General features: G+C 45.4%; 1 protein-coding gene across 4 annotated transcripts in view; it reads left to right on the forward strand.

Annotated features, from left to right (window-relative positions):
• The window catches only part of LOC134909816 (uncharacterized), a 366,238-nt gene that overhangs the window by 259,413 nt on the left and 79,194 nt on the right, over positions 1 to 27,631 (forward strand). For all 4 annotated transcript variants that reach the window (XM_063917096.1, XM_063917098.1, XM_063917097.1 and 1 more), the window contains 3 exons: positions 4,953 to 5,087; positions 10,748 to 10,900; positions 22,826 to 23,035. In XM_063917096.1, coding sequence (XP_063773166.1) covers positions 4,953 to 5,087; positions 10,748 to 10,900; positions 22,826 to 23,035 — 498 coding nt within the window. The remainder of the gene's footprint in view (positions 1 to 4,952; positions 5,088 to 10,747; positions 10,901 to 22,825; positions 23,036 to 27,631) is intronic.

Here is a 27,631-nt window from a genome sequence, read left to right on the forward strand (position 1 = left end):
CTAAGTCCAAGAGGTCCTCTAAGCGAGCGCTCGTCTCCTCACAATCCACTGCTGTCACTGATACCTCATCTGATGAAGACAGCACATACACTGACCCCACAGGTTTTGACTCAGATACGGCTGATGGGGAGGGTAGTTCACATGTGGATGTTCCTGATCTTTTGGAGGCTATTAAGTTAATTCTGCAGATTACGGATGATCCCGAGCCATCCGTTCCTCCTAAGAAACCAGATAGGTTCAAGCGTCAGAAGGTGATTAAACAAGTTTTACCTCACTCTGACCACCTAGTGGATATACGTCAGGAACCCTGGCAAAGCCCGGGTACGAAGTTTGTGCCTCAAAAGAAGATGCTGGCTCGCTATCCCCTCGCGCCAGAGCTGTCTAAGAATTGGGAAACGCCTCCTTCAGTAGACTCACATGTGGATAGGATGGTGCTTTTCTCAGCTCTACCTGTCACTACCGTCACGTCTCTAAAAGAGCCTACGGATAAACGTGTCGAGGGTTGTCTAAAAGCGATTTACACCCTCACGGGTGCTGCACAAAGGCCCGCTATTGCAGCTATATGGGCGGCAGAGGCTATTGAAGCATGGGCCTTGGAGTTAGAAGCTGAAATCTCCTCTGACCATGCTAGACAATGCTTGTCATATATTGTCACAGCTTCTCGCTATATTAAAGAGGCGGCTTCTGATGCCAGTATCCTAGCAGCCAAGGCCTCTACTACGTCAGTCCTGGCTCGCAGGATATTGTGGCTGAGATCCTGGTCTGTGGATCTGGACTCTAGAAAAACCCTGGAGGTACTCCCTTTCAAGGGGGATATTCTGTTTGGGGAGGACTTAAATAAGATAGTTGCTGACTTGGCTACTGCCAAAACTGCCTGTCTGCCTAATACAGCTCCTTCTGTGTCAAAGGCCAAAGGCACGTCCTTTCGCCCCTTTCGTCCTTCAGGTAAAGCAGAAGGTCAGGCGTACCATAAGCAGGCCCGCACTTCCAAACCTGGTAAGCCGAAGCCCAAAAGAGCCTGGGCTGCCCGTCAGACAGCAGCCAAGACCGATAAGCCTGCCGCATGACAGGGCAGGCCTCCCCCTGGGGGATCCCAGGGTGGGGGGCCCGGCTTCTAGGGTATACCCAGGAATGGTTGAAGATCACTTCAGATGCCTGGGTACGGGAAGTCGTCACTCGATGTTACGCCATAGCCTTCAAAAACCGACCCCCTCATCGATTTTGCCAGACAGTCATCCCGTCGGACCAGACAAAGGCAAACACTCTGCATTCGGTGGTACAGACCCTCCTGGATACAGGAGTCGTAGTACAGGTGCCTCTTGCTCAGAGGGGCCGGGGGTACTATTCTCCGCTGTTTCTAGTCCCGAAAACGAATGGGTCCTCCCGGCCCATTCTCAACCTCAAGGCACTGAACAAGTTTGTGAAGGTTTCCAAGTTCTGTATGGAAACCCTTCGCTCTATAGTTCTGGCCTTGGAACCTGGGGACTACATGGTCTCCCTGGACATACAGGATGCTTACCTGCATATTCCTATAGCAGTGTCACATCAACAATACCTGAGGTTCGCTATTGGCAACCTCCATTACCAGTTTCGGGCGTTACCTTTTGGTTTAACAACGGCTCCGCGAGTCTTCCCCAAAGTTATGGCGGTAATGACGGTGGTACTCCGCCGTCAAAGGCTCAGGATACTGCCGTATCTGGACGACTTGTTAATCCTGGCAAATTCCCCAGATCTTCTCCTGCGTCATCTGGATATGACGGTCCGGTTTCTACAAGCCCACGGGTGGCTCATCAACTGGAAGAAATCCTCCCTGGTCCCTGCTCAGAGCATGGTGCATCTGGAAGCGCTGTTGGACACTCACAACCAGAGGTTGTTCTTGTCTCAGGAGAAAGTCATGAAACTTCAGGACAGGATTCGTTGCTTCCTTTCTCGTCCGCAAGTGTCGATACATTCGGCAATGCAGGTGCTGGGCCTCATGGTATCAGCATTCGACATGGTGGAGTATGCTCAATTCCATTCTCGCCCCCTCCAGAAGCTGATTCTAGCCAAGTGGGACGGCCTGCCTCACCGGATCAGGTCTCAAATGATCTCTTTGACTCCGGAGGTCCGTCTGTCGCTGCTCTGGTGGCTCCAGGACCGACAATTGTTCAGAGGCCGTCCCTTCTGGATATCCAACTGGGTCCTGTTGACGACAGATGCCAGTCTAAGAGGTTGGAGCGCGGTGCTGGAGCAGCACTCCTTGCAGGGTCGGTGGACCAAGGAGGAATTTCTTCTCTCGATCAACATTCTGAAATTGCGGGTGGTTTTCAATGCGTTGAACCTAGCCCAGCATTTGATTCAGAACCGTCCTGTTCAAGTACAGTTGGACAACGCCACCACAGTGGCTTACATAAATCATCAAGGCGGCACTCGAAGCCGTTTGGCAATGAAGGAAGTCTCACGGATTCTACGTTGGGCAGAACGCCATCTACCAGTAATATCAGCAATATTCATTCCGGGAGTCCTGAATTGGGAAGCGGACTTTCTCAGTCATCAGGACGTGCATGCCGGCGAGTGGGGCCTCCATCCAGAAGTGTTTCAACTCCTCGTGGAAAGGTGGGGTCTTCCAGATGTGGATCTGATGGCGTCTCGACACAATCACAAGGTTCCGGTCTTCGGAGCAAGGACAAGGGATCCTCAAGCAGCATTCGTGGATGCGCTTGCAGTGCCGTGGAGGTTTCGGCTGCCATACGTGTTCCCTCCGGTGTCACTCCTGCCCAGGGTAATTCGGAAGTTCAAGCAAGAAAAAGGAAATCTGCTTCTCATAGCTCCGGCGTGGCCCAGACGGCACTGGTTCTCAGACCTGCAAGGCCTATCGTCAGAGTGTCCACTTCTACTTCCACAACGCCCAGACCTCCTCGTTCAGGGCCCCTGTGTCTACCAGGACCTAGCCCGGCTGTCTTTGACGACGTGGCTCTTTAAGCTTCCGTCTTAAGAGCTAAGGGTTTTTCTGAAGAGGTCATTAAAACTATGTTGCGGGCCCGGAAACCGGCCTCTGCTCGGATTTACCATCGGGTCTGGCATTCCTACTTTTTTGGTGCGCATCTAACCATTATGATGCTTCCAAGTTTAGTACAGCCAAACTTTTGGCTTTTCTACAGCAGGGCCTAGATTTAGTCCTGCGTCTGGCCTCCCTCAAGGTTCATATTTCTGCCTTGTCGGTGTGGTTTCAGAGAAAAATTGCGACTTTACCTGATGTTCATACTTTCACTCAGAGTGTGTTGCGTATCCAACCTCCCTATGTCCCGCCTGTGGCTCCTTGGGACTTGTCGGTGGTTTTGGAGGCGTTGCAGGAGCCTCCATTTGAACCTCTTGGTTCAGCTGACCTTAAGTGGCTTTCCCTTAAGGTGGTGTTCTTGCTGGCTATTGCCTCTGCTAGAAGAGTGTCGGATTTGGGTGCCTTGTCTTGTAGTTCCCCATATCTGTTTTTTCACCGTGACCGGGCGGTTCTTAGGACTCGTCCCGGATATTTACCTAAGGTGGTTTCTTCGTTCCACCTTAATCAGGAGATTGTGGTTCCAGCTTTTGTCTCTCCTGATTTGTCTCCCAAAGAGCGGTGTTTGGATGTGGTACGGGCTCTCCGTATCTATGTGAAGAGAACTGCTTCTATTCGAAAGTCTGATTCTCTTTGTTTTGTTTGGATTTCACAAACGTGGCTGGCCTGCTCACAAGCAGACCCTGGCCAGGTGGATTAGAATGGTGATTGCGCATGCTTATGTGAAGGCTGGTCTGTCAGCTCCTGTTCATATTACGGCCCATTCTTCTCGGTCTGTTGGACCTCCTTGGGCGGCCCAACGTGGCGCGACACTTGATCAATTGTGCAAGGCGGCTACGTGGTCCTCCGGGAACACGTTCATAAGGTTCTATGCCTTCGATACTGCCGCTTCCCAGGATGCTTCCTTTGGACGCCGGGTTCTTGTGCCCGCTACAGTGCGTCCCCTCCCATAAGGAACTGCTTTAGGACATCCCCATTGTCCAGACTTGTGGAGCCCAGTGTACTCCGCAGCAGAAAACGAGTTTTATGGTAAGAACTTACCCTTGTTAAAACTCTCCACAAGGTGCCCACCCTGACGCACTTAGCTTCTTTGGGTTGATATGGCATTAGCCGCTGACACTTCTCTTGTCGTGAGAGTGTGGTGTATGTGGCTACTAACCGTTGTCGTCTCTTTTCCTGCTACTGCATTGGGCTGGTTAACTAAACTGAGCTCCTGTGCTGGGAGGCGGGGTGATATAGGAGGTGGCGCTGTGCATTCTGGGAACAGTCAAAGCTTTGAGCCTGTTGGTGCCTCGGATCAAGATCCTACTCTGCACCCCCATTGTCCAGACTTGTGGAGCCCAGTGTACCTCACAGAAAGAGTTTTAACAAGGGTAAGTTCTTACCATAAAACTCGTTTATATATATATATATATATATATATATATATATACATATATATAATATATATATATATATATATATATATATAGCAATACACACAAGGTCCCTGGCACTCCGGACTTACGTACACCTTGCTCCGGTGCCCTCCCTGCAGATAAGCATCTGTAGATATTTTCTTTGTATGGGCGGCACTCAGAGACTTTCAACAAGCAGATTAAGTGACAAAGACACCCCACCGGGCCAATTTAATGGTAACGTTTCAGAGTATTATTTCCCTTCCTCAGACTGAGGAAGGGGAATAATACCCCGAAACGTTACCATTAAATTGGCACGGTGGGGTCTCTTTTTCACTTAATCTGCTTGTTGAAAGTCTCTGAGTGCCGCCCATACAAAGAAAAGATAGATAGATAGATAGATAGATAGATAGATAGATAGATAGATAGATAGATAGATAGATATTTAAATATTTGTATAAAATAAGTTTAAAAAGTTTTTAAAAAAATTATAAAATATATAATTTTGTTTTTCCTATTAGCAAGACAAACTGCAGTCTCTACGAGAGGAGAATGGGCAGCTACAGACATTAGTCTGCAAACTGAAGGCTTTGTATAAGTGGAAAATTACAGCCAAGGAAGGACTGTTGCGGGGGAAGCTGAGAACTGCAGAAAAGGTACTTTGTATTCTCGGTGGACAGGTGTGCATACTAAATGCATATCAGGAAGACACAAGTGTTTTGTGTCTTGCTAGAAAAAAAAACAACAACAAAAAAAACCACCAACTTATGTACACAATGCAATTGTCAAAAACAAGTAAGTTACACTAGTTTACGTTAAACACAACTGATAAAAAAAAAAAAAACTTGTGGTAAAAGAATTATTGAACGAGTCGTACATGATGGTTGCCTGTAACCAGCAAATTCCTCTGGATTTAAATGTGGCATGTTGGCCAGTTCATAATACACTTCGTAAACAAAGCTGCACAAAATCCAGGACTGCTTCTTAATATAGCTCAGTGCCTCTGTTTGTGTGATACATTAGAGCATGAGACAAGAAAGTCCTGTAGAATTGGCTTATGCAATATTTATTCAGCCAGGCCAGACAGTGAGCTACAGCATTGGTGTCCACTTAAAAAATGCTAAATAGCATTGACCTATAAGCACACTTGCCTACTCTCCCACAAGTTGCAGGAGACTCCCGATTATTCAGGCAGTCCCCCGCTCTCACAGAAGAGTGGCATGATCTCCCGCATCCAGCCCGCTTCCTAGTGAACCTTGTACCTGGGATTCCGGGTGTCCGAGGAGGGGGCGGGGCTTAATGAAGCAAATGTTGCTAGGAATCGGCGGGATGCGGGATTTCATGCCACTCTTCTGTGAGAGCGGGGGACGGCCCGAATAATCGTGAGTTTCCTGGAACTTGTGAGAGAGTAGGCAAGTTTTCTTATAGGTTAATGCTATTTGGCAGTTTTGGGGGCAGGGCATGGTGACTGGCAGCCTGGCCCTGCCCCCCATAAAGATGTGCGGCGGACCATTTTTGCTGGATTTGGTTCTGATTTGTCATATGGTTTTGGACTTACCAAACCACCGTGACTTGTTTTGGATTTGGATTTTTTTTATTGACTAAAAAAAACATTGCTTGGAGACACCTAAAACAACAACAGACATGAGACATAAGCAATACACGTTAATAATCATATGCAGTGACATCCAACAAACATACAAGTGTTACAAAGGGAAAAATACACAGTAGCTGGTCCTGTTAGCATCATAGGGCATATCGTGTTATTATAGTAAAACAAATTTAATAATATCGAAATTTAACCCTCTTATAATTTAAACATATGGAGTAACAGACATGAGGACTAAAGAGGCATCGTAGTGCCATTAACCTTGCTTTGGAGAAAGGTACCAGTGATCAAGCAGTGGCTCGGCACTGTGTACAAGCACGACATAACATTGCTAACTTGCGTGCCATTATCATAGACCATCTACCCCTATCCCAACGTGGAGGTGACAGGAATAAGATACTATTACAGCTTGAAAGCAGCTGGATATTTAAACTTAATACTATATCACCGGGGGGCCTCAATGAAAACCTAAGCTTATATTGCTTTTAATTAGCTTGCCTGTTTAGTCCTCATGTCTGTTAGTCCATATGTTTATGTTTATATTATAAGAAGAGGGTTTAATTTCGATATTATTAAATTCATTTTACTATCATAACACGATATGCCCTATGATGCTAACAGGACCAGCTACTGTGTATTTTTCCCCTTGTAACACTTGTATGTTTGTTGGATGTCACTGCATATGATTATTAACGTGTATTGCTTATGTCTCATGTCTGTTATTGTTTTAGGTGTCCCCTAGCAACGTGCTGTCACTTCCTCTGTAACGCCTGTCCGGCGTGGTCTGTTGACGTCACTGCCCAGAGACCAGTTTCCCACTGCGGCTCTGGCGTGGATGGCGGCGCCGGACAGGTGAGTCCATATGTGTAATTGTCTACCAGTTACACATGTATTTTATGTCTGTTCTGTTTTGAGAACGCCTGTCCCTGACGGGGTAAAACCCCCGAAACGCCATAGGACCAGTAAAGCTGCATTTTATATCCTTATTCAGACTGCCTGAGTGCCACTGCATTACAAATTCATATATATATATATATATATATATATATATATATATACATACATATATAGATATATGTTATTCGGTTTTGATATTGCAGCTCGGTTCAAACTGGATCACAGGGCTTATAGTTGCACATGAACAAAGTGCACTAGGGTAATACGCACCAAACAGTACAAACAATTGATTTTTTAAAAAAAAATCTGTAGTTGAACTTGCACCTCAGTTCAAACTGTGTGGAATCACAGGGCGTATAGATGCACGTGAACAAAGCGCACTAAGATATGGCGCACCAAAAAGTACAATTTACAGCAGAGTACAGCACAGCATACAGCAGCATGCTCCTATACACAGTCACTATACAGAACACAGCCACTTGTGAGTCTGGACACAGCACAGCCAATACAGCAGAGTACAGCGCAGCATACAGAAGTATGCAGCATGCCCCCTCACAGTCACTTTGGAGAGCAGAGCCACTTGTGAGTTGTGAGTATGGGGTCTCAGCATAGCCAGTACAGCAGAGTACAGTGCAGCATTCAGCAGCGTGCATCAAAATTAAATGGCGCAGAGTCCCAGCCGCATTGCCTTGTATAGAATCCAAATCCTGCAAGAATCCAACACCGGATGACATTCTGCCTCAAAGTGGGATCCAAGTCTTGTGGGACCACCCGAACCATGGCTCAGGTGGACTTGAATCCCCGGTGTTTTGAGCGGTTTGGATTCCTTGGAATCCAGACCACTCATCTCTACTTTAAAGTAACAGGTAACTGTCACTGGGAAGCTTATAAGGTCTAATCTTCCCATTAAACCATTCCACACTGTATCAAAAGTTGCATCACAGAAACTTGCATATAACAAGAATATGCATGGGTATAACCAGAACTCTGTAGGCTACATAGCAGCATATTGCAGGGGCCCCTGTACAAATGCTTCTTGAGAGATATCTCTCCACAGCAGTTATTACTTTTATGCCCCATAATAGTGCACTAGTTAATTTCCCTAGCCATAGTAGTGCTCTAGTTAATATTATGCCCCATAGTTTAGATTATGAACCATCTTAGTTCCCTAGTTTACATGATGTCACATTGTAGGGCTGCGCCAGTACACATTATGCCACACTATGTCATACTACAGTACGTATATTTTATGTTGTGCCACATTAAAGTGCCCCAGTTCTTATTATGTAACATTATAGTATCCTCCACATTACAATGAGCAGATCAGATTATGACACATTACAGTGCCCTCTAGTTCATATTATGCCACATTACAGTGCCCCCTTACCATTATAACATCTACTGCACACTCACTGAAAATGTAATGTCACATAATTTAGGTCACATTTTATGCAGCCTTCTGCATCTAACCAAGAGGTACAGAAAAAAGGCAAGCTGCTCATTATTATTACATGCTTACATACTAATAATAATAGACATGCAGAGATATTGGGCTTAATTCAGGTTGGATCGCAAGTCGTGATCCAACTAGAATTATTGCGTTGGCCCGGCGAGCGCATGCGCAGGGCTCATCCCGCGCATGTGCCCGTCCTGCGTATGTGTCCGCATGTCTGTCAATCAGGCACAGGTGTTCATGGGGTGGGGGGCAATGCTCCATTTCCAAGGCGGAGACAGAGCATTGCAGGAGTGTGGTATAAAAATGGGGGTGTGGTGGCGCAAGCAGTGGGCATGATGGGGCATGATCGGGGTGGCTGCGTGATCTCATACGCAGCCGGTGCGATCACTGAAATGGCGGTGGGCCTCCTGTGGGTGCAGCAAGGCTGCACCGGCAGGAGGCTACCCCATTTTTAGCAATCACGCTGAAATTGCAGTGCGACGCAATTTCAGCGTGATCGGTGGTGGGGGGTTCGGCGGTTAGCATGCTGGACAGCCTTGCCCTGCGATGGGCGGCCCCCAGCATGCGATCCAAAGGATTGCAAATTTTGCTACTTAGCAGAATCTGCAATCCTTACTGAATCAGGTCATTTAGTGTGCATATATTTGCAAAGATGTGATTAAGCCACCAGCCACTTCAGGAAACATGTGATTAAGCCACCAGCCACTTCAGGAAACATGTGATTAAGCCACCAGCCACTTCAGGAAAGATGTGATTAAGCCACCAACCACTTCAGGAAAGATGTGATTAAGCCACCAGCCACTTCAGGAAAGATGTGATTAAGCCACCAGCCACTTCAGGAAAGATGTGATTGAGCCACCAGCCACTTCAGGAAAGATGTGATTAAGCCACCAGCCACTTCAGGAAAGATGTGATTAAGCCACCAGCCACTTCAGGAAAGATGTGATTAAGCCACCGGCCACTTCAGGAAAGATGTGATTAAGCCACCAGCCACTTCAGGTTGTCTCTGGTATGGTGATCCTAACACTTCATGATATTAGGGGTTCACTACGATATGCCGGCGGTCGGGCTCCGGGCGACCAGCATACCGGCGCCGGGAGCCCGACCGCCGGCTTACCGACAGTGTGGCGAGCGCAAATGAGCCCCTTGCGGGCTCGCTGCGCTCGCCACGCTACGGGCACGGTGGCGCGCTACGCGCGCCACACTATTTTATTCTCCCTCCAGGGGGGTCGCGGACCCCCACGAGGGAGAATAAGTGTCGGTATGCCGGCTGTCGGGATCCCGGCGCCGGTATACTGTGCGCCGGGATCCCGTCAGTCGGCATACTGAAGATCACCCGATATTAGTACCCGCTTCAGGTCATACATTTGTGTATTGCTACATAATAGCACATGCATTTCTATATTTCTAAATTTAGAGCAAACTCACCTGGAGGCACCCCAAGATCCTCCAAATGACACTACAAGAACTAGCACGCCCTCCAGCTGCTGATCCCATACATGCCTCTCAGAATTATGATACACAAAAATGGCAAGAAGCTCAGATCAATTGGTTCATTGCAGGTGCTTGCTTGTTCTCATCTTGTAATAGGAAATGCTCTATGTAATCATCTCGTGTGTAGTAGGGTATGCCGGGTGGCCGGGCTCCCGCCGACCAGCATACCGGCGCCGGAAGTCCGACCGCCGTACCCGCTGCGCTTGCCACGCTACGCGCGCCACGCTATCTATTCTCGCTCCAGGGGGGTCGTGGACCCCCAAGAGGGAGAAAAAGTGTATGCTGGCTGTCGGGATTCCGGCGCTGGTATACTGTGCGCCAGGATCCCGACAGCCGGCAACCTGAAGACCACCCATCATCTCACCTAGAATAGTAAGCAAGTAAATGAATACACTTTGCCACCAGTCACTGAGTTGTTCCCCCATCCGTGTCTGGGGAAAGTGTAACAATTGCTGCAGGCAAAGACAATGTTGCGATTGTATCTGACTATGCCTGTCCTGACAATTTCTTTTAAGAGCCCATAACTGCTTTTGTTGCGACACTTCCAAAATGAGACCACTGATTATTTACATTTTCTGCAAAGATTCTTAACCAGATTCTGTGGTCTACAAGGAATGATCCATGGGAGATTTTAGAGGTGGGGGTGGAAAGTCTTGGGAAAGGCGGAACATGAGTGGACTAAAATCGCAGGTGGCTACTAATATGTCTGCCTCTGCTCCCACCATGAAGATGGCAACCCCTCTAACACACTTTCAAACCTCCTGCTGGCCAATCCGCGTTTGCACCTGCATAATGACCCTGTTTCCAGCTTGCTGTTCTAATCTGTTTTGCCGTTTTATGTGCAATATTCTCATGATCAGGATGCTGCTCAGAACAAAAAGGAAGGCGTGAAGCTTCAGATGACAGTAGAGCAACAGGTGGTCTTATTACGCCAGCAACTCATGGTTGCAACAGCGGCTCTAACCAGAACACAGGCTGAGGTCAGCAAAGTAAGAGAGCAACTGAATAGACAGGTAAGCGAGTTCCACTCCCTGCTTTACTTGAACTGGGTTTTCATTTACTGACGTGATTCTTATATTCTTTAAATCCCGGAGAGCTGTGTGAAACAAATTAAATAAAAATAAGAAACTCCAAACCACTGAGCACAGATAGACATCCGAGTTACATAGAGAGAAGTAAGAAGGATGTAGTTCCTGCAAGAACTTACTGTCTGATGCAGAGTTGGAAGCAAATTTGTACTCAAAAAAAGAAGTGTGCACAGACAATTGTGTATTTTCTCCCATGTACGGAGTTGTATGAGATAAGATCACATCTACTGTATATGTACACACCACCTGCCCTATACTTGATGTAAATGATATTCCTCCAAACAGGCCAATTTGTACTTATTTATTATCAGTCATTTATATAGCGCACACATATTCCGCAGTGCTTTACAGAGAATATTTGGCATTCACATCAGTCCCTGCCCCCGTGGAGCTTACAATCTATATTCCCTACCACACACACACACACACATTCATGGTAGGGTTCATTTTGTTGGGAGCCAAATAACCTACCAATATATTCAGAGTACCTTGAGGAAACTCTTGCAAACATGGAGAGAATATATAAACTCCACACAGTTAGGGCCATGGTGGGAATCAAACACCTGACCTCAGTGCTGTGAGGCAGTAATGCTAACTATTACACCATCCATGCTGCATCCAGAACAGCGTGGGGTGTATTAGCCCCACTGAACTGAATTAGTACACCGTGTTGCAAACCAGCCCTGCCTCTTCGGTCATAAGTGTAGATTTGATTGAATAGCATATGATAACTCACTAATCGCACTGCTGAAAAATGAAGTAAGTATAAACATCAAGATAATTTAAATGCCAACCTATCTGTCTTTGTATGCTGTTAAATGGAGGTCTGAAAATCTGGTTGGCAAAACCTGATTGTCCAAGGGGAAAAAAACGGTACAAATGGAACATAAACAATCACTCAATAAAAGGGAGTACTGGGGTTCTCTATGGTGCAAGTTATAGCTGGAAGACTGGACAAGGGTGTCTTCAATAGAGGCAGTAATGTGAGCATACATCAATGATACAGAAGCGGTGACCAGTATAAATATCCCCTATTTGCACAATGCACCATGTGTTACATACAGGTCCCTGAAATGCATAGCAAGGACTCTAGACCTATCTAACTATGGCCCTCATTCCGAGTTGTTCGCTCGCAAGCTGCTTTTAGCAGCATTGCACACGCTAAGCCGCCGCCCTCTGGGAGTGTATCTTAGCTTAGCAAAATTGCGAACGAAAGATTCTCAAAATTGCGAATAGAAATTTCTTTGCAGTTTCTGAGTAGCTCGAGACTTACTCTGCCGCGATCAGTTCAGTCAGTTTCGTTCCTGGTTTGACGTCACAAACAGACCCAGCGTTCGCCCAGGCACTCCCCCGTTTCTCCAGCCACTCCAGCGTTTTTCCCAGAAACTGCAGCGTTTTTCACACACACCCATAAAACGGCCAGTTTCCGCCCAGAAACACCGACTTCCTGTCAATCACATTACGATCACCAGAACGAAGAAAAAACCTCGTAATGCCATGAGTAAAATACCAAACTTCTTAGCAAATTTACTTGGCGCAGTCGCAGTGCGAACATTGCGCATGCGCAATTAGCGGAAAATCGCTGCGATGCGAAGAAAATTACCGAGCGAATAACTCGGAATGACTACCTATACTGCTTTAAATACAATACCACTAGTATTTGCTTCTCTAATGTTTAGCATATTTCACTATAATTGCCTATTTATGTATCCAATACATAAACACAAACTTGTTTTATGTGCCATTATCCTTCTTCTCTAGCACTTTCCATTTAAAACACTATTTACAGTACAGTGCATCCGGAAAGTATTCACAGTGCTTCACTTTTTCCACATTTTGTTATGTTACAGCCTTATTCCAAAATGGAATAAATTCATTTTCTCCCTCAACATTTTACACGCAATACCCCATAATGACAACGTGAATTTTTTTTTTTTTGTGATTTTTGCAAATTTTTTAAAAATCAAAAAATAAGAAATCACATGTGCATAAGTATTCACAGCCTTTGCCATGAAGCTCAAAATTGAGCTCAGGTGCATCCTGTTTCCACTGATCATCCCAGAGATGTTCCTACAGCTTGATTAGAGTCAACGTGTCGTAAATTCAGCTGATTAGACATTATTTGGAAAGGCACACACCTGTCTACATACAGTCCCACACTTGACAGTGCATGTCTGAGCACAAACCAAGCATGAAGTCAAAGGAATTGCTTGTAGACCTCCGAGACATGATTATCTTAAGGCACAAATCTGGGGAAGGGTACAGAAAAATATCTGCTGCTTTGAAGCTCCCAATGAGCACAGTGGCCTCCATCATCTGTAAATGGAAGAAGTTCGGAACCACCAGGATTCTTCCAAAAGTTGGCCGGCCGTCTAAACTGAGCGATCGGGGGAGAAGGGCCCTAGTCGGGGAGGTGACCAAGAACCCAATGGTCACTCTGTCAGAGCTATAGCATTCCTCTGTGGAGAGAGGAGAACCTTCCAGAAGGACAACCATCTTTGCAGAAATCCACCAATCAGGCCTGTATGGTAGAGTGGCCAGACGGAAGCCACTCCTTAGTAAAAAGCACATGGCAGCCCGCCTGGAGTTTGCCAAAATGCACCTGAAGGACTCGCAGACCATGAGAAACAAAATTCTCTGGTCTGTTAAAACAAAGATTGAAGACTTCCGGTGGGCGGACCCAATATCGGCCGCATTTTAAAAGAGCTCTCCGTTCCCTGCCGCCCAAGTAACACTCTACGGGCGGAATACAGAGACCTGAGCCCCATATTTACACCAGGGGCCAGCGGAGATAGTGGTGGGCAAGGGGGGAAAGTATCCCCGGCTCTCCACCGCCTCTCTCCCCGGAGTTCGAGCGCCAGCTGTGGCGCACGCTGCCAGTGGCCGCCATATTGGATGCGGACGGGCGTCCTTACCTCATCGGCCTGGCTCTCTACTCCCTGCTCCCCGTCCGAGACGGACGCCGCTGCTGGGCAATCCTGGCCCCCTGCACCTACAAGAGCCGTGACGTGGAGGCTAACGGCGGGGAAAACAGCGTCGCGGGTGCCTGTCGGAACTGGAGACACGGCCTAGAGACGGGTGAGTGAGCCACATCAGGCCCCCCGCACCGCCACCATTACCAGAGGCCCGCGCGCATCAAATTAAACCCCTGCGGCTTACAACCAGAGGATACTTGTCAGCAGAGACACTGCACAGACCTCACACAGCCATTCAGCTCACAGTAGCCATATAAACAACGGGCTACCTGACCCACAAACTAAGTGCACCAGGCTCCAGAGACCCCACAACAGCAGGGGAAGAGGTCTGCAGATTAGACAACACTCTGCAGCACAGCAGACCAGGTTCCACACTACCATTCTGTCCCCTACCCCCCCTGCCAAGAGCCTCACACACAGGCTACATTATACAGCTCCAGCAGCACCATCTGGACACTGACAACAGTGATCTAACACACCACTCACAGTGGTTACGCACTCACATCTCCTCCCTGCAGGGCAGGTTTTCTGAAACCACATTATTTTTTGCATCATGCTAACACCACGCTCTTATGGATAAATACGTAGCCAAACCCCAAAGAGGAGGACGGGGCTCTGCACCGGCAAAAACCAAAGACACTAGAGCATCCGCCTCGGTCTCTATTAACTCACCACCCTCATCCCCTAACACCAACGTCTTGGATGGCATACCAGACCCCGCTAGATACAATACAGACGCAGTAGCCAGGGCACAGGAAATCTCTGACATACTTTCACCGCTACTAGACAAGAAGCTTGCAGGACTGAAAGATTCTATCGATTCCACCATGACACAGTTAAAAGAACATAGCTCACGACTGGATGAAGTCGAGCAGCGGGTCTCAAACTTGGAAGACGATCTGACTGCCACCCGTTCCGTCGTTGACTCACAAACGTCTACCATATCCGCGATACAGGAAAAGCTAGAAGATTTGGAAAATCGCAACCGTCGAAACAATCTTCGTATGATTGGCTTACCGGAATCAGTCAGACCCAAAGAATTGATGGCTTAGGTATCTTCCTGGCTGCCCCTTGAACTGGGCTGCCTGGCAGATGGAGAGTCCTTAGCGATTGAGCGGGCACACCGAATTGGCCCTGACCTTCAGACAGACCGCCGAAGACCTAGACCGGTAATATTCAAGTTCCTCAACTATCCGGATAAAGTAAAAGTGATGGACGCATACCGCAAAGCCCGAGAGCTCTCCTTTCATGGAGAAAAGCTGCTTTTGTTTCAGGACTTCTCTTATAACGTGGCCATGAAGAGGAGGGAATTCTCCACCACCTGCAAGATCCTGTTCGACGAGGGCATTCGATTCGCCCTACTCTACCCGGCGAAGCTCCGCGTTCAACATACCGGCAAGACATATCTATTTGATACATCATCAGAAGCAAAGAACTTTGCGGAATCCTTACGACACCACTCCTTGCCTGCCTCCAAAGACAGAGGCTGATATCGAACTTCACCATAGATTTAATACATATACCACCTCCCTTATGGAGATCGTGTTCGGTAATGTATGGCTAATTAATGTTACTCTCTATGTCTTGATACTCACAGTACTATGTGTTCGAGGCATTGACAAATGTGGGGCCCTTTCGCCCCTTCTCCCCTTTCCCGTTTTGTTTATCTTTCTACCCCTACCTCTCCCACTCATCCATCCCCCCCCTCCCTCTCCCCTTCCCTCCCCCCCCTCATCTAATCGAAATGTTATTACTAGGTTTTACTGGGTCGTTTAGACCACTGTTATGGGTTCAAAAAAAATTGGAAAATGGACTTACTGTATCAAACTGGTTACAGATATTCTTAAAGTTGTTGTTATGGCACATTGTTAACACCCCTATTGATGATCAGGTTTCCCCACTGGCTGGGACATGGGGAGCCCTACGATATATCATATTACTATTTCATATGTCTGACAGGATAGGTATAGGCTAGAACTAGTCTCCCTATGGCTGCCTCTTTAGTAACTAAGACGAAGTTAAAATTCCTTACATGGAACGTGGAGGGTCTCAACACTCCAATTAAACGAAAAAAGATATTACAAGTTACAACACCTTAAACGTTTAAGACCTGATGTAGCAATGTTACAAGAAACTCATTGGAAATCGGGGGACCCCAATGTGCTTAGAGATAATTGGATCCAGAGTTTTCATGCAGCATCCTTTACCTCTAAGAAAAGAGGAGTAGTAATTATATTCCACAAATCCCTTAGCTAATAGCTATAACATACTAGACAACCTGGAAGATGAAGAGGGTCGATTCTTATTTCTCAAAGTGCGGATAGAAGGGGAATGCTACACCCTAGCGAACATATATGCACCAAACTCAGATCACAACGCCTTCTTCTCAAACATTTATGTCCGACTACAAGAATGGGCCGAGGGTAGTTTGATCATTGGGGGCGATTTTAATTCCACACTACAACCATCCCTGGACAGATCAGGTACTCCTAGTAGACAGAACTACATGATACCGGCCTCTCTGCAATTCTTAATATCATCCCTACACCTCATAGACCCATGGCGACACCAACACCCGGTTAGTCGGGAATACACATTCTACTCGCATCCACACGCCACATCGACCAGGATAGATTATTGGCTACTCCCGGCGGGATTGTTATCCAGGATATGTGATTCTAAAGTAGAAAATATTGCCATTTCCGATCACGCACCCACATGGTTTACACTTAAACTAGAAGCCCCTAAGCAGACCTCCTTTAACTGGAGATTCCCTTCACATTTATATACCTCCCCTGACTTTAAATTATATCTGGAAGCTAACTTCCTTAACTATGCCAATGATAATGCACAACACATCGATGACATTAATCTCTTCTGGTCTGCATCCAAGCCGGTGATACGGGGTTACATCATTGCATATGTGGCCGCAAAGCGCAAACGACTAAACCAACGGTTCCGTGATCTCGGTCTGGCATTGACAAATTCCTATGCAGCGTTATTGACCTCACCGACAGAGGACAATCGCAGAATTTATACTGAAACAAAACATTCTTATGACAACCTCTGTACGGAGAGGGCACAATATGCTTTAGACTTTCAAAAACACAAATACTTCAGATGGGGAAATAAAGCAGGCAAGCTCTTGGCGAATGTAGTTCGCAGCCAGCGCCCTACCTCGCACATTCTAACCCTCCAATCAGAAAACCAGATGTCCTCTAACCCAACAACCATTGCTGATTCCTTCCTGAATTATTACAAGGAACTATATACGGCCCCAACAGATGACCCCGTCAGCGGCATGAATTTCTTGCGGTCGGCAGGGTCTCCCACACTGACAGATGAGGACCGGGACTCTCTTATGACCCCTATTACTGAATTAGAACTAATAACGGTCATCAAACAATTGACTAATGGTAAATCCCCAGGCCCAGACGGACTGAGTGCAGAGTATTACAAACTGCTACTACCCCATATCACGCCACACCTCCTGAACTTACTTAATTCCATTTTGGCTGGAAAGGCGGCCCCCCCCACTTTCAACCATGCCCGTGTAATAGTATTACCAAAACCCGGGAAAGACCCTACCCTAGTTCAATCATACCGTCCAATATCTCTCCTAAATCAAGATTTTAAAATCTTAACAACACTCATGGCACATAGGTTGCAAACAATATTACCCTCGATTTTACATTCATCTCAGACAGGTTTCGTGAAGGGGAGAACGTCAGTACACAACATAAGACAAGTAGTCGCGGCCCTGACTATAGCGGCCCAGAAACCAGGTGGGACATCCTTGCTAGTGAGCTGTGACGCTGATAAAGCGTTTGATCGCGTATCATGGTCTCACCTGCTGAGGATACTACACTGGCAACGATTTGGTACCGACTTTATCAAATTATTTCGTACCATATACGACACACCCTCAGCATTCCTCACAGTAAATGGGCTGAACACAGATACATTTACATTACACAGAGGCACAAGGCAGGGGTGTCCCATGTCCCCACTTCTTTTTGACTTAGCATTAGACCCATTCCTTAGACATTGTCACCTAAGACCAGAATGGCGGGGAATAGGAATAGATGACAGAGATCTTTAAGGTCACAGCTTACGCAGATGACTTATTATTATATTTTTCAAACCCCCAAGTCGCGTTTCCAGGTCTGCTGTCAATGTTGACAACTTTTGAGTCGATCTCGGGGTTTAAAATTAACAGATCCAAGACAGAAGCTTTGGCGTTACACCCAAATGCTAAGCACGGCTGGAACTCTCAATTCCCGTTCCGCTGGGCGCACCAAACAATCACATATTTGGGGCTCCAGATACCTGTTCACCCATCTGACCTGTACAGAAGTAACATCCCACGAGTAATCGCACGTACTTTATCCGATTTCCAGGCATGGAAACATCTACCACTTTCATACTTAGGACGCTGCCAGCTGATCAAAATGATATCCTTCCCGAGGTTGTTATACCCCATCCAAATGTTGCCTTTATTGATATCAGACACAGATATAAAGACCATAAATAAAGCTTTTAGTGAATTTATATGGGCACATAAAAAACCCAGGATCTCATTATTTAAACTGAGCCAGTCACAGAAATTGGGGGGCGTTAATCTACCTTGCATTAGGAGCTATATGCTGGCTGCGAACTACCGCTATGCTGTCGATTGGATTCACGAGACTGAGATCTTTGCCAACACTGGCCTGGAACAGGCCTTCTCCCCTGAGCTTTCCTTGATCAGCCTACTGCATACACATCCGTCGGCTTTCCCCCAACTGGTTCAAAACAACATACTATTGACCTCGACTTGCGCGGCTTGGAGGCAGTCACGTTCTAGAATGGGTATCTCCAGCTATATCACGCCCTTTCTTCCTTTGGCCCATAACCCAGATCTTAGGGGAACTGCTGCACATACCACCTTGACCGCCCTGTCGAACCAAGGTACCAGAATGCTTTATCAGCTGATATGTAAAGATACCCATCAGACCTGCACATACTCTAATCTTTGCGAAATTCTACCAAATATCAAAATACCATTATTTATATATTTCCAAATTCGTAGTTACATCAACAAATCCTTAGCCGTAATGTCCACAGAAGATAGGACCAACACTTTAGACATCACTTTACAATCAATGCCTAGGATACACCCCTCCACAGCATTGCTTTACACGTTTATTAAAAAACCTATAGATTGGGAAGCCACCCAAACGGGATTAGTAAAGTGGAAGCCAGACTTCCCAACCATCTCTATCTCCACTATGCTTAAAGCGTTTAACAAGATCAATAAAACCCTCATCTCAGCATCTTATGCTGAGATGAATTACCAAATTCTACACCGATCCTACATCACACCGAAACTAAGGTACCAAATGGGGGCGGCAACAGATTCTAAATGTTTTAAATGCGGCATGATAGAAGCCGACATATACCATTGTTTGTGGGACTGCCTAGAGGTACGCAAATTCTGGGACATAATACAGACCTTCATTAAAGACAGATTACACCTCACTTTAGACACTACCCCGGAGTGGGTCATTTGGGATATATACCCGATATCACCTGTTTCTAAGATGCCGAATGGCCAACAATCATTATTGACCAAAATAGCAGCAGCGGGCAAGAAAACAATACTATCGCAATGGATAGCTACAGACTCCCTGTCACTAGCTCTATTCCTGCCACGACTATCATACTTATTCCACATGGAGTGGCTGGAAATGATACTTGACAAAGAAAACAAAATAAAGGGATTCTTTGAAATATGGCTCCCATACATTCAGATGCTAGATGCCCCTGTTAAGATCCCATTGCGTCAAGCAGTGATGCACACAACATGGTATAACCTTGAGGTGTTAGATCAGGGACATCCACCCTTTTAATAGGATTCCCACAAGACACGCCATAACCCTGTTTACATGATTAACCCTTGCGTTTACTTCTCCTTTCTGTAAAACACTGTTTAGGCCGACAGATTGACGACCAGGGTGCCAATGTGTCAATGCACCATATATTAATGTATATAATTGTTGTACAGTTGTCCAATAAAGTATTAAAAAAAAAAAAACAAAGATTGAACTTTTTGCGTGAATGTCAGGCATCATATTTGGAGGAAACCAGGCACCGCTCATCACCAGGCCAATACCATCCCTACAGTGAAGCATGGTGGTGGCAGCATTACGCTGTGGGGATGTTTTTCAGCGGCAGGAACTGGGAAACTAGTCAGGATAGAGGGAAAGATGAATGCAGCAATGTACAGAGACATCCTGGAGGAAAATCTGCTCCAGAGCACTCTTGACCTCAGACTCGGGCGACGGTTCATCTTTTAGCAGGACAACGACCCTAAGCACACAGGCAAGATATCAAAGGAGTGGTTTCAAGACAACTCTGTGAATGTCCTTGAATGGCCCAGCCAGAGCCCAGACTTGAATCTGATTGAACATCTCTGGAGAGATCTGAAAATGGCTGTGCACCGAGGCTTCCCATCCAACCTGTTGGAGCTTGAGAGGTGCTGCAAAAAGGAATAGGCGAAACCGCCCAAAGATAGGTGTGCCAAGCTTGTGGCATCATATTCAAAAAGACTTGAGACTGTAATTACTGCCAAAGGTGCATCGACAAAGTATTGAGCAAAGGCTGTGAATACTTATGTGTATGTGATTTCTTAGTTTTTTATTTTTAATACATTTTCAAAAATATAAAAAAACTTTTTTCACGTTGTCATTATGGGGTATTCTGTGTAGAATTTTGAGGGAAAAAAATAATTTATTCCATTTTGGAATAAGGCTGTAACATAACAAAATGTAGGAAAAGTGAAGCACTGTGAATACTTTCTGGATGCACTGTATGTGGGACCTGCTAAGTTTCCCGGGAAGTAGGGCAGATGTTATATAGAAATTATACCAGTTAAAACCTGTAAGTCTGACATGAGAGGCTCTCAGACCATAACAAGCTCTGAGATACGTAATTCTGAAAATAAACATTATCTACAGAAGATGATACAAACACCTTGAAACATATGTTGTATCAGAGCTGGATTAAGGCTTCGGGGGCCCGGGGTATTTAAGACAGGGGGGCCCTAATGTCTACAATTGCCCAGAAGTACATACTGGCTGTAGTGCGTTACTGGGAGCACTGTATGCATAATATCATACATTTCAACTGTCCCAATTTTCGCGGGACAGACTCGCGGTGGGGGAGGAATGGGACTTCCTGTCACTCACTGCTCTGCATGGCATAATGTGGAAAATTGGGGCACTATGTGGCATAATGTGAATTAATGCAGTACTATGGGGCATAACATGAACAGCTGCTGCAGAGAGAGAGAGAGAGAGATGTCTATCTAGAAGCATTGGGGGCAGTGGCCCCTTCAAAATGTTGCTGTGGGGTCCATAAAGTTATAGTTACTCCCCTGGGCTCATCGCCAAGATGTATGCCCTGGGTATTAGTAGAGCATCATGAGATTAATTCACTGAAATATATTTGTGCATGACCAGGTTTGTTTAATGGGATGACACGACTTTATGTTTGTGTTTTGATCCACTTTTTTCTACAACTGTAGGCTCTTGTGAGCAATCACTATTTCTTATTGTTTATCTATAATACACTTATATACAGTTGAAATAGCCTCAATGGGCCTAATTCAGACCTGATCGCTCGCTAGGGTGTTTTTGCACTGCTGCGAGCAGATAGTCGCCACCCATGGGGGAGTGTAATTTTGCTTTGCAAGTGTGCGAACGCATGTGCAGCCGAGCGGCACAAAAAAGTTTTGTGCAGTTTCTGAGTAGCCCAGGACTTACTCAGCCGCTGCGATCACTTCAGCCTGTCCAGGGCCGGAATTGACGTCAGACATCCGCCCTGCTAATGCTTGGACACGCCTGCGTTTTTCCAGCCACTCCCAGAAAACGGGCAGTTGACACCCACAAACGCCTTCTTCCTGTCAATCGTCTTGCGATCGGCTGTACGAATGGATACTTCGTACAATCCATCGCCCAGCAACGATCCGCTTTGTAACCGTACGATGCGCCTGCGCATTGCAGTGCATACGCATGCGCAGTTCTGATCTGATCGCAGCGCAGCGAAAAATCCTAGCGTGCGATCAGGTCTGAATGACCCCCAATGTCCTATATTGCTTACTTTACAGAGCTACAGGAAGATTAGTGATAGATATGCTATATATATATATATGATGTGAATAATGCTAATTAACTATTTCATTTTAAATGTTGTAGACTTTTCTTATTATGAAAATACATTCAATGATGAATTGCCCGAGAGTCTGAAAGCATTAGGATAACGGTTGTGATGCAGAAGATAGACTTTAGAAATATAGACAGTCATTAGGTCGACATGGTCAGAAGGTCGACAGACATCTGCCGACAGGGTCAAAAGGTCGATAGTGAAAGGTTGACAGGGTCATAATGTCGACACACACACAAATGTTGGGTGTTGTTTTGTGTGTTTACATTTTTTCCCCCAATTTGTTGAAATGCGTTCACTCACCACAAGGTTACTAATGGTGATGGTTTGTGACATGGATAGTCAATTTGATGAAATGCGTCCCCTCACGGGCTCGCTTCACTCGCCACGCTTCAGGCACGGTGGCTCGCTCTGCTCACCACAAGGTTGCTAAAGGTAATGGTTTGTGACATGGAAAGTAAATGCAGCAAAAGTTGTAAAAATGTAAAAAAACACGTGTTGAGCATACGTCGACCTTTTGACCCTGTAGACCTAATGCATGTTGACCATTAGTGGTCGACCTATTGACTGTAGACCTTTTTAGTGTAGATCTATAGACCGGATACTGAAGATAACAGCGTTGGGATAGGCTAAATCAGCCTTTGTTTGACAGTTGTATTTTGTTTCACAGAAACAGCTACTCCATGATGCTGAGCACAGACACTCTCAGGAATCTAGAAGCCGGCAGCAGCTCGATAGCATTAAATCTGCCAACATGGACAGGCTGCAGGAGGACATACAGGAAAAGGACCAGCGAGTGCGCTTACTTGCAGAGGAAGCAGAGAGATCCTCCAAAATGAGTCAGCTGCAACATTATAAAGTTAAGAAAGAAGTAAAGCAGGTAATGCAGAGGAATTTGGTGAAGTTATAAAATGTAAGACTTGATATGCTGTTCCCCTAGTCTACTCACTCGTGTACCAGAGATGGCTGCAGCTAATGCTACGGTATGACACACAGGAGAGGAGAGGAGAACTCTTGTCCTTTCCAATAAGTCTGTTCTGTGCAGATATCGGGGATAATGAAGTATTCTGCTGATTTCTGTTGCCTTGTTCTACACAGCCCCACTCCACTCCCAGCAGTAATCCTTCCTCAACCCTTTTCACTGTTGAGCAGAAGAGCAGCAAATCCAATATTTTTTCAGCTTGGCATTCTGCAAGCTAGTAATATACTCCATATATGCTCAAAATTGGGAAAAGAAAAGTGACTTTCCGTAAGCGGCAAAATATAATACATTCACAAACCTATAAGTTACGTCGTCTTTGTATTATATGTTTATAATTGTCTGTTTGGGAGGCAATCAGTTTGTCGGCTATCGGGATTCTGCCGGTCAGGATACAGATGCCAGAAACCCGACAGCCGGAATCCCGGCTCATAGGGGCTATTCCTGCTCGTGGGTGTCCATGATACCCTTAGAGTGGGAATAGAACCTGTGGCGAGCGCAGGAAGCCACCGAACCCGCAAGGGGACTCTTTGCACTCGCCTCGTTGTCAACATTCTGGTGGGCGGGATGCCACTGTCGGGATACTGACAGCCGGCATCCCGCCCGCCAGTAATAGTACATATGTATTCCGTTTGTTTTATACATCACAAAGTGATGTATTTGCAAATATTGATACCATGTTCTTGGAAAGAGTGTCTTTCCTGGGGCTCTGTGAATGAAGGTGGGACAAAGTCCCCAATTATGTGATGAAAGCGTGTAATCCCCCACACAGCAGGTTCTGGAAAAGGTAAAAGATTCTAGGGAGGATGACTTTCACTACATAAAGTGGTAGCTTGTCAAAAACACAGCAGCAGCTTGCCGGCGGTTTATGACCATAGGATTTTAAATGTGCAGTAATATTAAATACAATACAAACCTTTAAAAAATTGACAATAAATATTCCCCTAAATTTGCTAAGCCATGATATGAGATCAGAGGAGTAACTAGGGTTTTTGGAGCCCAGGGCAAGATCAATAATGGCGCGCCGCCCCCCCCCCCCCCCCCAAAAAAAAAAACAACAAACAAAGACAAAAGGAAAGTATGTGCGCACACCACCGGTGTCACTGTATATAAAGATGTCAGGGTGTGTATGTATAGTAGAGATGTGCACCGGAAATTTTTCGGGTTTTGGTTTTGGATTCGGTTCCGCGGCCGTGTTTTGGATTCAGACGCGTTTTGGCAAAACCTTCCTGAAATTTTTTTTGTCGGATTCAGGTGTGTTTTGGATTCGGGTGTTTTTTTTCAAAAAACCCTCAAAAACAGCTTAAATCATAGAATTTGGGGGTAATTTTGATCCTATAGTATTATTAACCTCAATAACCACAATTTCCACTCATTTCCAGTCTATTCTGAACACCTCACACCTCACAATACTATTTTTAGTCCTAAAATTTGCACCGAGGTCGCTGGATGACTTAGCAAAGCGACCCAAGAGGGCGGCACAAACACCTGGCCCATCTAGGAGTGGCACTGCAGTGTCAGACAGGATGGCACTTAAAAAAATTGGCCCCCAAAGAGCACATGATGCAAAGAAAAGAGAAAAAGAGGTGCACTGTGGTCGCTGGATGGCTAAGCTAAGCGACACAAACACCTCAATATCACAGTTATTATTTGTTCTAATCAATGGTATTATTGGTCCAAATCACTGGAAGAAAATGACAAAATCACTGGGATTATTCGTTCTAATCAATGGTATTATTGGTCCAAATCACTGAAAGAAAATGACAAAATCACTGGAATTATTCATTCTAATCAGTGGTATAATTGGTTCCAAATCACTGGAAGAAAATGACAAAATCACTGGAATTATTCGTTCTAATCAATGGTATTATTGGTCCAAGTCACTGGAAGAAAATGACAAAATCACTGGAATTATTCGTTCTAATCAATGTATTATTGGTCCAAATCACTGTAAGAAAATGACAAAATCACTGGAATTATGCGTTCTAATCAATGGTATTATTGGTCCAAATCACTGGAAGAAAATGACAAAATCACTGGAATTATTCGTAAACATTTGTAGAAAGTCGCTGCTTTCTGATTACAGAAATGCTCAGATATTCATGCGAATCCACAAGCTCTTCCCAGAGGAAAAAGAAATTGAGAAACCATTGTTTGAGAACATTTGTTCTCTTTCCCTTATAAAGGAACAAACCACTTTCCAAGAAGACTGACGTTTTTGGGATTATGGAGACATAATGTTTTTGAATCTAAATCCTAAACCAGGTGGTGTATTAGAGCAAAAGAGTGCAAGAGACCAGCCACGCAGTTTCTGAAATATTATGACAAAATGTTACTGTATTTCATAAGCACTCATTACTAACTCTGCTAAGTACTGTTTGGTATACTGTATCTGGCTTCCATGTGGTAGTTGTCCATTATTTCAGCTTCCATTGACCTTTTTGAAAGTGGTAGAAATTATTGATTCTTTCTTTTTATTTTTATTTTCCCCTATTTTTAATTTTCTCCTGCATAGCCCAGTAAAATGTTGCAATGTTAAGTATTGACTTGTGCCTTCTGGGGGTCCACTTCTTCACCAAACCCAGCGAAATCTCATGCTAACCCTCTGGTCCACGTTCTCTATGTACCCCATCTGTGTCACCCATGTCTGTCTACCACTCCCCTTAAGATTGTAAACTCTCACGAGCAGGGCCCTCTTCCCTCATGTGCTTATCCTTTGTCTTACTTTAATAATCAACTGTACCACATCCAGCAGTCTTCTGCCACCTGATACTTATTCCAGTGTCATCTGCTGATGTAACTGTGTATTTACCCTGTACTTGTCCTATACTGTCATCAACTGTAAGTTGCTGTTTTCCTGTTTGATTATTTATGTACTCTGTAATTGGGTGCTGCAGAACCCTTATGGCGCCATATAAATAAAGGATAATAATAATAATAATATAGGATGTATAATCCCCAGGTGTATCTCACACATCACACAGTACAGTATATAGGGTGTATAATCCCCAGGTGTATCTCACACATCGCTCAGTACAGATTACAGGATGTATAATCACCAGGTGTATAACACACGTCGCACAGTACAGTATACATACTGGTCATAACAATGCAGCAGATATTGAGCACTGATCAGGATACTAGAAGTGACACAGAGCTGCAAGATACAGCAATGGCCTACTGTACTGTACTATATAGGTATACTGCTGGTCACCAAAATGCTGCACTGTCCTACTATATACTGCTCACAATAATGCAGCACAGATATGGAATGGATACTTGTAGTGACACAGAGCTGCAAGATACAGCAGTGGCCTACTGTACTGCACAACTATATACTGTTGGCCACCAAAATGCTGCACTGTAATACTATATATATTGCTCACAAAAATGCAGCACAGATATGGAATGGATACTTGCAGTGACACAGAGCTGCAAGATACTACAGCAATGGCCTAATGTACTGTACAACTATATACTGTTGGTCACCAAAATACTGCACTGTAATAATATATATACTGCTCACAAAAATGCAGCACAGATATGGAATGGATACTTGCAGTGACACAGAGCTGCAAGATACTACAGCTATGGCCTAATGTACTGTACAACTATATACTGTTGGTCACCAAAATGCTGCACTGTAATACTATATATACTGCTCACAAAAATGCAGCACAGATATGGAATGGATACTTGCAGTGACACAGAGCAGCAAGATACTACAGCAATGGCCTAATGTACTGTACAACTATATACTGTTGGTCACCAAAATGCTGCACTGTAAAAATACTATATATACTGCTCACAAAATGCAGCACAGATATGGAATGGATACTTGCAGTGACACTGAGCTGCAAGATACTACAGCAATGGCCTAATCATGTACTGTACAACTATATACTGTTGGTCACCAAAATGAAGCACACTGAGCACAGATATTTGCAGCACACTGAGCACAGGTATGGAGCTTTTCAGGCAGAGAACGTAGATATTTTCAGCACACTGAGCACAGATGTTTGCAGCACACTGAGCACAGATATTTGCAGCACACTGAGCACAGATATTTGCAGCACACTGAGCACAGATTACGGAGCTTTTCAGGGAGAGAACGCAGCCACGTCCTCTCCGTTCAATCTCCAATGCACGAGTGAAAATGGCGGCGACGCGCAGCTCTTTATATAGAATACGAATCTCTCAAGAATCCGACAGCGGGATGATGACGTTTGGGCGCATTCCGGTTAATCGAGCAAGGCTGGAAGATCCGAGGCTGCCTCGGAACCGTGTAAAATAGGTGAAGTTCGAGGGGGTTCGGATCTCGAGGAACCGAACCCGCTCATCTCTAATGTATAGATGTAGGTGCAGTGGTCGAAGTGGAATTTTTGAAGAGGGAATGAAAAAGTGAAGGTTGCAATTATGCGCGCACTTCGTGGTCACTCAAAAGGGGGCGTGTCCTTCAGTGTAGTAGGTCCCCTTATACTATCCAGTACTGGTGCC

The sequence above is a fragment of the Pseudophryne corroboree genome, chromosome 4, assembly GCF_028390025.1.
Source record: "Pseudophryne corroboree isolate aPseCor3 chromosome 4, aPseCor3.hap2, whole genome shotgun sequence".
NCBI lineage: Eukaryota > Metazoa > Chordata > Amphibia > Anura > Myobatrachidae > Pseudophryne > Pseudophryne corroboree.